The sequence below is a fragment of the Diabrotica virgifera genome, chromosome 8 (genome assembly GCF_917563875.1).
Source record: "Diabrotica virgifera virgifera chromosome 8, PGI_DIABVI_V3a".
NCBI classification, from domain to species: Eukaryota; Metazoa; Arthropoda; class Insecta; order Coleoptera; family Chrysomelidae; genus Diabrotica; species Diabrotica virgifera.
In genome coordinates this window covers 116672915-116686974 of record NC_065450.1, presented here as the reverse complement: position 1 = coordinate 116686974, position 14060 = coordinate 116672915, and the positions used below count along the sequence as shown (strand labels likewise).

The following is a 14060-nucleotide window of genomic DNA, read 5'->3' as shown; positions in this document are numbered from 1 at the left end:
AACGGAAATGGATAAATTGACTGATTTTAAGCCCCGTTTGTTTTATAGATTTTTTTACTTAAGTCAATACTTTTCGAGTTATTTGCCATTGAAAATGTTGATTTTTCGACAAAAAAACTACTTTTTTTTGTGGCATTTTTACAATTTTAACTATTTAGAATGGGAAATAAGCCACAATATTATTAAAAAATGATTTTTATTTAAAAAATATAAAAATAAAAATCATTTTTTAATAATATTGTGGCTTATTTCCCATTCTAAATAGTTAAAAAAAACTACGTTTTCAGACGGTTTTTCGCAAATAACTCAAAAAGTAAATATTTTATCGAAAAAAATATCCTTAGCAAAAGTGTAGCTTATAAAAAAACCCAAAGAAATGGTTTATCAGTAAAGTCTATCAATCAAATAAAAACAAAGTTGTAGCTCATGAAAAGTACGTTCTTATTCGTCTAATTCCAAATCGAATATTTCAAGGTGAAATAACCGAAAAATTAAACACTTTTCGGGAAAAACCCGTTTAAACTTTTTTAAAGTGTTTATAAAAAGCTTTGTTTTAATTGTTAACAAAAGTTCTAGCATTAAAAATAAGCGAGTTACGCTCAAAATAAAGTTGGCCCTCTTTTTTTTGGTAAAAAATCATGAAAATCTTGCCGTGTTTAGCTCCCCAAATGAAATTAATCGCTACCGCTTTACAAACAATTTACTTACTTACCTATCTATTTTTTATATGATCTGACAGTCTCACCGGTTTAAAGTGTTTATTTTTGAAAGGGTTATAATTGACAAAGCTTGAATGGGTCACTAATCACGAGTGTATGCAAATTTTGAACAGCCATATCTTAACCAATTTTTGTCTTACGGAGAAACAAAATGAAACTAGCATATTTATAATAACAAAACCTACATTTTTTTACTCTTTAAGATTTTTCTTATCACTAATACTTTTTAAGTTATTTTGAAAAAATGAAATTTTTCAAAAATTTTTAGAAATTTTTTTTTACTAAAAACCAAATGTTTTCAAAAATAAGCACTTTAAACCAATCAAACTTACAGATCATATAAACAATACACATACAGTTAAAATAGATGGTAAAGCCAAACGATTAATTTCATTTAGGTTGCTAAATAGAGGGAGGTTTTCACGATTTTTTTTTTAACAAAAAAAAGGGGCCAACTTTCTTTTTCAGTGTAACTCGTTTATTTTCGATGCTGTAAACTTTTGTAAAAAACAAATAATAAGCTTTTTTTCGATACTCTAAAAATGTTATTAAGGTTTTCCCGAAAAATGCTTCTTTCTTCGGTGAATTCGCGTTGAATTATTCGATTTGGAATTAGACGAATAAGAACATATTTTTCATGAGCTACAACTTTGCTTCTACTCAATTTGTAGACTTTACTGGTACACCATTTTTTTCGTTTTTTTATAGGCTATAGTTTTGATAAAAATATTTTTTTCGGTAAAATATTTACTTTTTGAGTTATGTGGGAAAAACGGTCTGAAAACGTAGTTTTTTGTCGAAAAATCAACATTTTAAATCGCGAATAACTCGAAAAGTATTGACTTACGTAAAAAACTTTATAGAACAAAAAGTACTTAAAATACGTCAATTTATCCATTTCCGGCCTTATTTTAAACACGCGTTTTTCACCCTCCGAGAAGGGGTAAATGTCACCCCCAAGTAAAAGCAACCAACGGCACAATTTCAACTTTGAAGTGGAGGGTATTGTAAGTAGAACCTAAATCCAAATTTTCATGCAATTCGGAGTTGCCCCTGGAAATTACACTACAAAACGGTCATTTATTGGGCTATAACCCAAAACTCAACTAGAGCCGATGTCAAGAAAAAATTCAATCATTGCGAGCTTCCTACAGGAAAGAAAGTAACAAGGTTACGACATGTTGGCTGTGAGTGAACGGTTATTAAAACGGGCTCTACATTCTCGGCGAAGTTACTTCGCCAAAGTTGACCGAAGTCCGAAGTACCCTCTCTACACACTCGTTCGAAGTGAGATACCGACAAAGGAGCGGTGCGATACCGATAAAGATCCCTTTGACCAGACCGACAGATTTCGGAAGTACAACGAGAACGAAGTCAAGCAAGGTTACGCAAGGTGGCATTCTACACTCTCGTACTTGTTGAACTTCGATCGACTTCGGCGAGAGTGAAGTGGGCACTTTACACGACTGTTTTGCTCGATAGTCGATCAGCACCAACGAGCCGCGAGTAAAACCGTCGTTCTTTAAAACCGCGATATTATGGCTCGCAGGTCGATCATCCACTGTAGAAGAGGTTTTAAACTTCTATTAATCTGCTTTAATTTAATTACATCTTTTGATTAAATTTCCAAGTGAAGCTGCACTAGTAAACCGCTAGTTGGCGATACCAGCTAAACTCACAGCGTATAACTCGACAACAATCAATTTTAGAGAAAAATCGCAGAGGCCTTTTTTGCTCAGAATGAACCAAAGAATCTAAAAAAATTTGTCCTAAGTGAAAAAATTGATATTTTGAATTTGTTTAAAAAAAATTGTTAAAACAATTTTCCGACCGCGGTACCTCCTGGCACCCTGTGGATTTGTTATAAGGACCTCTTTTTGAGTAAGTTTGTGCGAAAAAAAAATGAATTGGAATAATTTACCTAACTGGGACGAGCATACAGCCTTGACTATTACTTTTGAGTTATTTGCCAAAAACCATCTAGTCCAGGGCGCATCTGTTTTGAGATGGACGTTGAGAGGTGACTCAAATTTTTTTGCAGAAATTGCTTGAAAATAAATCAGATAATAATATTTGAGTTATCCTCCCTCTCAAAAAGGTCCGGAACATTGTTTAAATAATCAAAATGTCAAAAAATGAAGGAAAAATTCGATTTTTGTCTTGGTTTTTTGATTACTTATAACTTTAAAAGTATTCATTTCCGAGAAAAGTTGTACTGACATAAAAGTTGCGTAATTAAATTTCCTACAATATAAAATTGGTTGAAAATTTAAAAAATAGTCACCCTAGTTGCAAAATAGCAATAATTGCGAAAAAACCATACAAAAACAAGTATTCGCATTTTACGTTTTTCAACCATTTATGCTACACTTAGGACCTTCACATTTCATCCAGAAAAACTTTATGATACAGTAAAACAATACTATAAATTTCATTAAGATCAGTTCAACACATTTTGCAAAATAAATTTTGCAATCCAGCTTTCGCAAAAAAAAATAATTTTTTCAAAATGTTACAGGACTGAAAATAAACCAGATAGCAAGTTGAAATTTTTTTGCTTATAGAAGTGTACTGTACCTTTCATTTGCAATTTACAAAATTAAAACCGATTAATTACCACGGCGTCAGGAAATTTTTTAAATAAATATTAGTTGTTGGTGCTACGCGCAGGACAGCGGTGTTCGATTCACACAAGTTGATTTCCACCAAAATTTCTACCAATCTTTATCTAATATATTATTTTCTTACTCTATATTTTGTTGTATTTTAATATTTTAATTCCACAAAAATCAAACTAATTTTATTATTGTTTGTGAAATATTGTTTAAACAATTGCATATTATGTTTAAAAATAATAAACTTTTATTCTCTTAGTTAAAATATATGAACAAAGAAAGTTTTTGCTAATTAAAGTGTTATTTCAAAGGATAGAGTATGTGTTTTTTTGCAATAAACAAATTTATTTATTTATATCGAAATGTAATAAAAATGAAAATGTATCAATTATTATCAAATGTCATTGGAATGTCCAATCAGAGCAAACTATCCGCTGTCCTGCGCGTAGCACCAATATTTAATGTTTATTTAAAAAAAATTCCTGACGCCGTGGTCTTAATCGATTTAAATTTTGCAAAATTGAAAATGAAAGGTACAGTACACTTCTATACGCAAAAAAATTTCAACTTGCTATCTGCTTTATTTTCAGTCCTGTAACATTTTGAAAAAATGAATTTTTTTTGCGAAAGCTGGATTACAAAATTTTGCAAAATCTATGAAACCGATCTTAACTAAATTTACAATATTGTTTTACTGTATCATAAAGTTTTGTCTGGGTGAAATGTGAAGGTCCTAAGTGTAGCATATATGGTTGAAAAACGTAAAATGCGAATACTTGTTTTTGTATGGTTTTTTCGCAATTATTGCTATTTTGCAACTAGGGTGCCTATTTTTTAAATTTTTAACCAATTTTATATTGTAGGAAATTTAATTACGGAACTTTTATGTCGGTACAACTTTTCTCGGAAATGAATACTTTTAAAGTTATAATCAAAAAACTAAGAAAAAAATCGAATTTTTCCTTCATTTCTTGACATTTTGATTATATAAACAATGTTCCGGACCTTTTTGAGAGGGAGGATAACTCAAATATTATTATTTGATTTATTTTCAAGCAATTTCTGCAAAAAAATTTGAGTCACCTCTCAACCAACGTCCAAATGTACTAATATTTTTACAGATGCGCCCTGGTCTAATCTAAATGTGTGTGTTTTTGTTAAAAAATAAACATATTCATTCGCAAATAACTCGAAAAGTATTAACTTAGTGAATAAACGCTTTAGAACAAAAGTTACTTAGAATGAATAGTCAGTTTATCCATTTCTAGACTTTTTTGAACGTTTATTTTTTCACCCCCGAGCAACGGTGTAACCAGGATGATCGTAAGGAGGGGGTTGCAACTACTGGAGGGTCTCTGGGGGTATGGAATTAAGTGGGGTGTTAAGCTTATAGAGTTCAAAGTACATCCCCCAAAACCACCCTGGTTACGCCACTGCCCCCGAGAAGGGGTGAAATTCACTCCCAGGGCAAAGAGTAATATATTCTTTGGCAAAAGCATACATCGACACAATATCACTTTTTTTCTTTTGCGATATTTTAAAGTGAATGCGTGGACAATGAATGCGTGGATAGATGGGAATATCATTTTGCAGAAATTGCAAATTTGCAAATACAATGTTTACTAGTTTTCGTTTGTTATTAATTTATTCTAAATTATGAGTTGTATTTCCAAACTATCTTTTGTTGTTTATAACACAGGTATTTTAACCTTGAGATTTTGTTTCGTCATAGTGCAATTACTGATGTTTAAACATCACATCACCTAATTAAAAAAAATGAATGTATTTATACGTTCCCTTCTGATTTGGTGTGGCACAAAGTGTACGATATCGTATTATAATTTTTTTAATCTTATTAATTTGATACAAGATTAACTACAACTAACTGAACTCGGTCATCCGAAATGTACCTTCCTCAATCTAGAAGAAACGTCCAAAAAAATTGTTTATCCGTTAAATGAACAAGATAAAACGTACCAAATTAAATATTATTAATATGGAATAAACAGTAAAACACAGCCGTAATACCTAATATGAAATTAAAAAAGAGATTAACAACCCTTTCTATTTATTCCCTCTTTCCTTTATCCTTTAAAGTGGCGAATCCACCCTACTTGTAGTAATCAAATGAAATGTCTAAAAGCACCCTCATTTTAGCATGTAGGCATGTATGTACCTAAATAATAATATTAAATATTTTAAACCTAAAAACATACATTCCGGGAAAAGACAAATTAGCCATAACTAAAACCCGCTAACCGACTGGCTTGGATTTGTATTCGGTGCAAAAAAAGCGATACAATTTATAGGTTAACTCACCAGCATTGATGTTCGTTTATTCCTTTTTGGAAAGAAAATTAACAGAAAACACAGAAAATTATAATCTACAACTATTAAACGTATTTCACATAATATTAAAACAGTATTTACTCTATCACTGTGACTTTCATTTCACTGTGTAGCGATTACAAATACCGTACGATCTGACTGAACGAAAACGACCTGCTGCATAATGTGGTCTTCGCGACAATACATCAACATTGAGGCAGGGCCGCACTTGAGCGAAATGTCTATGCCAATATTTCATTCATAGTTTGGGCTAATTATATCGGAACATTGTTGGGAAAGTTTTTTATCAGTTATTTTATTGCTGAAATCGAATCTTGAAGTTGCATATATATTCCTATACTAAAATCACAATAAAGATGCACTATGATAGAAAATAAATAACCCAAGACAGGTTGAATGTTTACGAGGAGCACTGCCGAATCATGATTTACAATATATGTATAAACTTTGTAAATGCTGACTTGGGATTTACAATTTACGTATATACATTGTAAATCATGATTTTAGAGTGCTACTAGTAACATTCAGCGTGTCTTGATTTGTTTATTTCTAGTGCATCTTTATTGTGATTTTAGTATATCTAAGGTTTCTTTTAGGTATCTTTTAGGTTTGCTAAGTTCACAGAAAGTGTGCTATTTTGTTTATTAACAAATTAACGCTCCAAAATCTAGTTTTTTTCAATTATTGTTGTGTAACTCAAAAGATTTTTAGTGCAGTCACTGAAGGTTTTCACCTCCGAATTCGTTGAACCTCCATCGATTTTCATGAAAATTGGTGAGTAATTAGAGGATACCTCAAGGAACAAACGTGACATGATGCCAACTTGCGCTTTTACCCTGGGGGTGGATGCCACCCCTTCTCGGGGATGAAAATTATTTTATTAAAAATAATACCATAAGCCCATTGAGGGACAAATTATAAGCAAAATTTGTTATAGAAAGTTATTAAAATAAATCAATTCTTTTTGAGCTAATAAAGACCAAAGATTTTATTTTTTGGTAAAAAATGCATGCTTTAAATCGGTTTTTCTCGTATAAATAAAAAACTATAAGCTTTTACAAAAAAGTTATAATTTGAGAAAGGCACTATGCCGAAACAGCTGTAGTCACATAGTTGTAAATAATAAATTTTGTGGAAGTATAGAAAACAAAAGTTTTCAGTGTTTTATTGTGAGATAAAGTTATTTATAATTACTGAAATTGAAGATAATAAAAAATTGACTCACATAAAGAACTAAACTAATGTTAGTTCAAAGTGAATTATTGGCAATTGAATGTGTATTTTTTTCGACGAGTACTCAAATCTAAGTATTCAAGCTTAAATAACGGGAAAACGATGCAATGTATAAAATATTCCTGCTAAATATTTGTCAAAGTACTTTGGAATACCTATCAAATGAGCTTCAGAACAAGGTAATAGCGTCAAAATTAAGCAAGTTATGATGAAAATAAAAGAACCGTTTCGAATTTTTTAGAAAAAAGTGAAAAATAAAACATTAAATTTATAGTAATCCTTACAAGACCTTTTTTATATTAGCATAAGTAATGTTTTCGATAATTTTGACCGGTTTAGAATGCATATTTTTGGAAAAAGATATGATTTAAAAAAATCATAATTTTTAAAATTATTGTAATTATCATATTCTTTTGATAATATATAACCAAAATTATATACAGTGCTAGTCAAAAGTCCGTACCCCCCCTCGTATCTTTTGAACGGGTATACTTATAATAGTGAAATTTGGATGGAGGAAATAAACGGATTTAGGCTTCTTAACCAATCATGACAGGTGACGTAATAGTGACAGATGACGTTACAGCGCCACTATGACAGATAATTTTAAATGAGACCTTATGGCAAGTGATACCTCGTTTGAAAGGTATTGAAACTACCTATTCAGTCATACTAATTTTGTTTAAGTTTAAGCTAATTTTGATGAATAAATGAAATAATATGAAATTGTAGTTTCGCATTTAATTAATAAAAATTCAAACCTCCGCCTATGATTACTTGTCAACAAGATTGACGTTGACGTAAAAATTACTAGAGAACTGAAAAACGTCAACTTTTTTGACAAAAAAGCCATAGGCGGACATTTGAATTTTTATTAATTAAATACGAAACTTCAATGTTATATTTATTTAATTTATTCACCAAAATGAAAATCAACTTAAACCCAAAAAAAATAGTATGACTAAATAGGTATTTTCAATACCTTTAAAACGAGGTATCACTTGCCATAAGGTCCCATTTAAAATTATCTGTCATAGTGGCGCTGTAACGTCATCTGTCACTATTACGTCAACTGTCATGACTAGTTAAGAAGCCTATATCCGTTCATTTCCTCCCTCCAAATTTCACTATTATAAGTATAACCGTTCAAAAGATACGAGGGGGGGTACGGACTTTTGACTAGCACTGTATAACCAAATTTTAGTTTTTTCTGTGCCAAATATTTTACCTGTTTTACTATTTCTATAGGGTAAAAAATAACCGAGATAGAAACGCTTAAATCTTAAATTTTGCTGTGGGAACCATGCAACATGCAACCGGGGTCATTTAACCTTTTATTTTTTTTTAAGTAAGGGGTTTAGAAGATTAGGTTTAACGTGCTTAAATAGCACTTGGAATTAACTTTTAAACAGTTTTTAGATGAACCTAATATCGTAAACACGAACGGAGTTATTAAAAAAAAAACAATGATATTTTTTGGAAAAATTTTTAAAAGATAAATCTTTTAAAAATTTTGGAGGATAAATTTTAACGCTATCAACATGTTCGGGACTCATTTGATAGATATTTTTAAGTACTTTGACAAATGTTTACAAGTTTATAATATAAAATGCATCAATTTCCCGTTATTTCAGCTTGAATACTTACGAGTTTTTTACTCGCCGAAACAAATATACATTCAATTACCTATAACTCACTTTTAGTTAACATTAAAAGGTTTTTCTAGTAAGAGATTTATTTCATTTCTTATTAGCTTTAATTTTGATGATCATAACTTTTTTGTAAATACTTACACTTTTTGAGTTATTGATGAGAAATTGAGAAATTGGTTAAAACATGCATTTTTCTCAAGAAAAATTAAAATCTTTGATCTTTAATAACTCAAAAAATTTTGATTTATTTTAATAACTTTATGTAACAAATTTTGCTTGAAATTTGTCCCTCTATCGAATTATGGAGTTATTTTTAATAAAATAATTTTCACCAACGAGAAGGGGTGGCATCCACCCCCAGGGTAAAAGCGCAAGTTGGCACCATATCACCTTTGTTCCTTGAGATATCCTCTAACCACTAACCAATTTTCATGCAAATCGATGGAGTTTCAACGAAATCGGAGGTAATTGCTCATATCCACCTTCAGTGATTCCACTATTTAACTATAAACCTTTTTGGTAATTTAATCTTGCACAGAGATATTTTTCCCGATTTCCTTCGACGAAAATTTTCCTCGTAAAATCCGGGTTTTCCCTACAAAATCTTTCGTTTTCAACTAAAATTTTAGGGAAGTAATTACTTACTTACTTATTACTTAAGCTGTCCTCTTGCACCTTACGGTGTCGAGGTAAATGGAGAAATCAGACGTATTCATGCCTTTCGGTCATTAGCTAGTCTCTCTGCTTTTCTATACAATGTTTCTTGCGCAAGCCTTTCCAATATCCGCGTTCCATGTTCTTGCTGGCCTCGTTCCATGTTCTTGCTGGCTCGTTTGATGTCGGATGCCGCTTTCCATACCCTCTTTACAGTTCTACCTTTATTCATTCTCGCCATATGTCCGAACACGATAACTGTTTCGTTTCAAGTCTGTCTAAGGTCCTTCCAATACCGCACCTTTCGCGTATGTCTTCATTTCTTATACGATCACGTCTGGTCACCCCGGATACCGCACGTAAATATCGCATTTCACATGTTTGAATTTTACTACAGATGTTGTCGTTAACTGTCCACGTTTCACTACCGTAGAGTAACACCGGCTCGTATACCGTTTGAAACACTTTCATTTTTGTTCTCAGGCTTATTTATTTTTTCCTAATAAAACTGTTTAGTGCATAGTATAATTTTATTGCACTCATTATCCTGCTGTTTATTTCTGGTTCTACAGGGTGAGTGGGGAGGAATGTACCAAACTTCAAGACTGTATAATATACGTAAAAATAATCAAAAATAACTCATATGTTGTTATTCGATTTTTATTTGTTTTCGAGATAAGGGGTGTACAAACTGACGATTTATTTATTGCTCTAAAACCGGTTGAGGTGTGCAAATGAAATTTGGTGGGTTTTAAGACATAGTTGTTGCGCATGTGTTGACATATAATTAAGAATTTTATATTTACTATTGGCGCGCATACGGCTAATAGTCTGTAATTTTTAAAGATAAAACGCCACTGAAAAATTTCAAATTAAAAATCTTTCTTGAATTCCTCGTTCAATTTTTGACAAAAATCTATATTTCCTTTTTTCATTCAACGCTTCGTTTTCATGCAAAAATAAAAGATCTTAACGCTTACAAAGTTTTCGACAAAGTTTCTGTATGAATGTGTAGAAACTTATTCCGAATACGTTGTAAGCGTTAAGATATTTTATTTTTTGCATGAAAACGAAGCATCGTATGAACAAACATGAAGATAGATTGTGACTTGTCAGAAATTGAACAGGGAATTCAAAAATAATTTTTAGTTTGAAATATCTCAGTGGCGTACTATTTTTTTCTTTACAAAATTTCAGACTATTACTCGTACGCGCGCCAATGGTGAATATAAAATTCTTAATTGTGTGTCAAAACATGCGCAATAACTATGTCTTAAAAACCACCAAATTTTATTTGCACACCTCAACCAGTTTTAGAGCAATAAGTAAAAATCGTCAGTTTGTAAGAAAAATTTTAACACCCCATACCTCGAAAACAAATGAAAATCGAATAACAACATATTATAAGTTATTTTTGATTATTTTTACGTATATTATACAGTCTTGAAGTTTGGCACATTCCTCACCACTCAGCCTGTATATGTCTTTGTACATTCATTATTGATCCTAGATACTTGAAGTCCTCTACTTGTGTAACGGTCTCATTATTCAGCTTTACATTTATATTTTCAAAGTTTTCGATATTACTAAAGCTTCTGTTTTTTCAATATTTATTTTCATCCCAAATTTCTAAAAGCTTCATTTCAGACATTCACATTCACTTGCAAGTCTTTTTCTGATTTTGCCACAATAGGGCTTTTTATTCATAGTCATTTGTTTCGAGTTTCTGTCATGTGTCACATAATATTAATATATCTACGTCATACGTTATTGGTATATACCAATGACACAAACCAAAGACGTATGCCGTAGATATATTAATATTATGTGACGCATGACAGAAGCTCGAAACAAATGACAATCGACGAAAAGCCCTATTACCAGGTCCTCGGCATATATCAACTCTGACACGTACACTTGTTGAAGTTTATACACACCAACCCTAGTTCTGTTTACCTTACCCCTGCATTATTTTGCAATTTCGTCCATTAGAGTGATGAATAACAAAGTACTCAGAACACCACCTTGTCTTACACCTATCCTTGCGTAGGATTGAGCGGTTATTTGTTCTTACATTATTACGTGTTCATTTATATAATATTCTTTATTGCTTGGATTAGTTTCGGTTTCACATTTCTCCGGATTAATATTTCCCAGATCTTGTTACGTGGCGCCCGATCAAATGCTTTTTCCAAGTCCACAAAACAGAAAAACAACTTACTGTTATTCTCTTGGGCTTTTTCTGATAACTGCCTCACTAGCAACTACCGACAATGATATTCCCCTGTAGTTAGAACACTTACATTTATCACCTTTTTTTGTGTAATGGTTGAATAGTTGCAAGAGTCCAATCTCTAGATATGCATCCGGTATGCCAACAGCTCCTTATGATCTTGCATAGTAATTGTAATCCTTCTCCTTCATATATTTAGTGGGAAGTAATTATTTATCAATAATTAAATATCTTGGTGACATAAAAGCTTTTTTGGAGTAGATTATCTTTCCATAAGCCGGCAAAAATGGAACAAATAGTTCAGCAACAATCAAATTGTGAATTAAAAATTTACAGTTACAATATTAACCAGAATAATTATGATACACTAGAAAAACTATGATTTTACATATAAAAAGCACGATACCTATCTAACGTACTTTCTTCTTCTTCTTCTTAACGTGCCCTATCAAGTCCCCTTGACATTGGCGATTAACATGGCGAAACTGTCTCTGTCTCGAGCTATTCTAAATAGGTGTTCTGCTTTCTTTATTCCTGTCCACTCCCGGATATTCTTCAACCAAGAGGCCTGCTTTCTACCAATTCCTCTGCGTCCTTCGATTTTACCCATCATAATAAGTTGAAGAATATTATACCGGTCTCCCCTTACTACGTGTCCAAAATAGGCCATCTTTCTATATTTGATGTTATCAAGCAGCTCGCGGGTAGCATTTGCTCTCTTAAGGACTGCCACATTTGTCAGCATAGCCGTCCATGGTATTTTCAGAATACGTCTGTGCAGCCACATTTCAAAGGCCTCCAAACGGTTAATGGTGGATATTTTTAATGTCCATGCTTCGACACCATACAAGAGGACTGACCAAATGTAGCATTTAATCATGCGCTTTCGAAGTTGAAGTTGCAAGGTATCATTACAGAAGAATGACCTCATTTTTAAAAATGTCGTGCGGGCTATCTCGATTCTACATTTTATCTCTTTATCTGGATCTAGTTGTTCAGTAATATGGCAACCAAGATATTTAAAACTGGGTACTCTTTGAATTATATGACCATCAACATATAAACGTGAATCTTGATGGGCCAAACGGCTAAATACCATGTATTTGTTTTTGAACAGTTTATATTTAGGCCAAACTCTCTTCCCACTGTGTCAATGGCATTTAAAAGGTGTTGTAATCCATTCATATCATCACTTAAAATAACTGTATCGTCTGCATATCTGTATTTATCAGAATTCCATTAACCTTCACACCCCATTCCAAATTATGCAGCGCTTCCTTAAATATTCTATCTGAATACAAATTGAACAACAGTGGGGACAGTATACAACCCTGTCTGGCACCTCTTTGTATTTTACATATTTCTGTTGATTTTCCATTTATGCAAGCGGTCGCTGTTTGACGCCAGTATAATTTTTCTATGATTAGCACATCTTGACTATCAACTCCTTTATCTTTTAATATTTTAATTAATTTGTGATGTTGTACTCGATCAAAGGCCTTCTCATAGTCAATAAATACAGCAAAGACGTCTTTCCTTTGATCTCGGCATTTCTGCAATAACACATTTAGTGCAAAGAGTGCGTCCCGTGTTCCCAGTCCATTTCTGAAGCCAAATTGTGTTTCATCCTGGTCTTCTTCACATTTATCTCTGATTCTAGTGTAGATGATACGTAGAAAGATTTTCAAGGTGTGGCTCATAAGGCTTATCATTCTATAGTCGCTACAGTTTTTCGGACGTTGTTTTTTTGGTAGGGTTATGAATTCGGACTTTAACCAATCTTCAGGGATATCACCAGTCGAATAAACATCATTGAAAAGTTTGACTAGTATTACAATGTTTTCCTCATTTATGAGCTTTAACATTTCTGTAGGTATGTTGTCGGGACCAATGGCTTTCTTGTTTTTTGCCAATTTTATAGCATGTTGTATTTCTGATTTTAGTATTTGTGGTCCTTCACCTTCATCTAAAGTGTCCAGTTCTTCGGGTCTATCATCATTATACAGTTCATTTAAGTATATAATTATACCAGGTAGTTCGAATTTCGTGTTCGTCTATTATCATTTTTCCCGACGAATCGGTTATAGTATGTGGAGTTTTCTTATAATAAAGACCAGCTACTTCCATTTTTCTTTAGCTACCTTTATTTTTTGTTTAATTAGTTTCTGTTTTTCTTTGTATTCTGTTTTGTTATCTTTCAGTTTTCTTCTCTGCTCCATCAATTCCAGGATTTCATCAGTCATCCATTGTTGTTTTTTGTGCCTCTGCATCGTTGTTGTATATTTTTACATTACTTTCCAGGTAAGATCTTTAAACGTGTTCCATATTTCTGTATTGTTTTTATTTGTTGAATTCTTTAGCTGAATATTCAGGTCATTTTCTATTAGCGTTTTGTTGGATGCTGATATATGTGATTTTGGTGTTTTGGGGTTTTCTTCGACTTTTTTGAGCTTCACTTGGATGTCAGCTATTAGAGTTAGAATTTAAATATGTACGTACTTTACAGAATTTAAATTGGACTATTTGAGCGGTCTCAGGAATGTTTTAAAGTTATAAACAATTTTTTGGCTTATAAAAAAATAGAATATCTCGGTAACTAATAAAT

General features: G+C 32.1%; 1 protein-coding gene across 4 annotated transcripts in view; it reads right to left on the bottom strand.

The window, feature by feature from the left end:
• Positions 1-14060, bottom strand: part of LOC126889709 (protein FAM107B) — a 412680-nt gene that overhangs the window by 287906 nt on the left and 110714 nt on the right. Inside the window, exon 1 of one of the 4 annotated variants that reach the window (XM_050658245.1) lies at positions 5654-5837. The exons of the other annotated variants lie outside the window; for them this stretch is intronic. Coding sequence (XP_050514202.1) covers positions 5654-5659 — 6 coding nt within the window. The 5' untranslated portion in view covers positions 5660-5837. Of the gene's footprint in view, positions 1-5653; positions 5838-14060 lie in introns of those variants that run through there. 4 annotated transcript variants of the gene reach the window in all.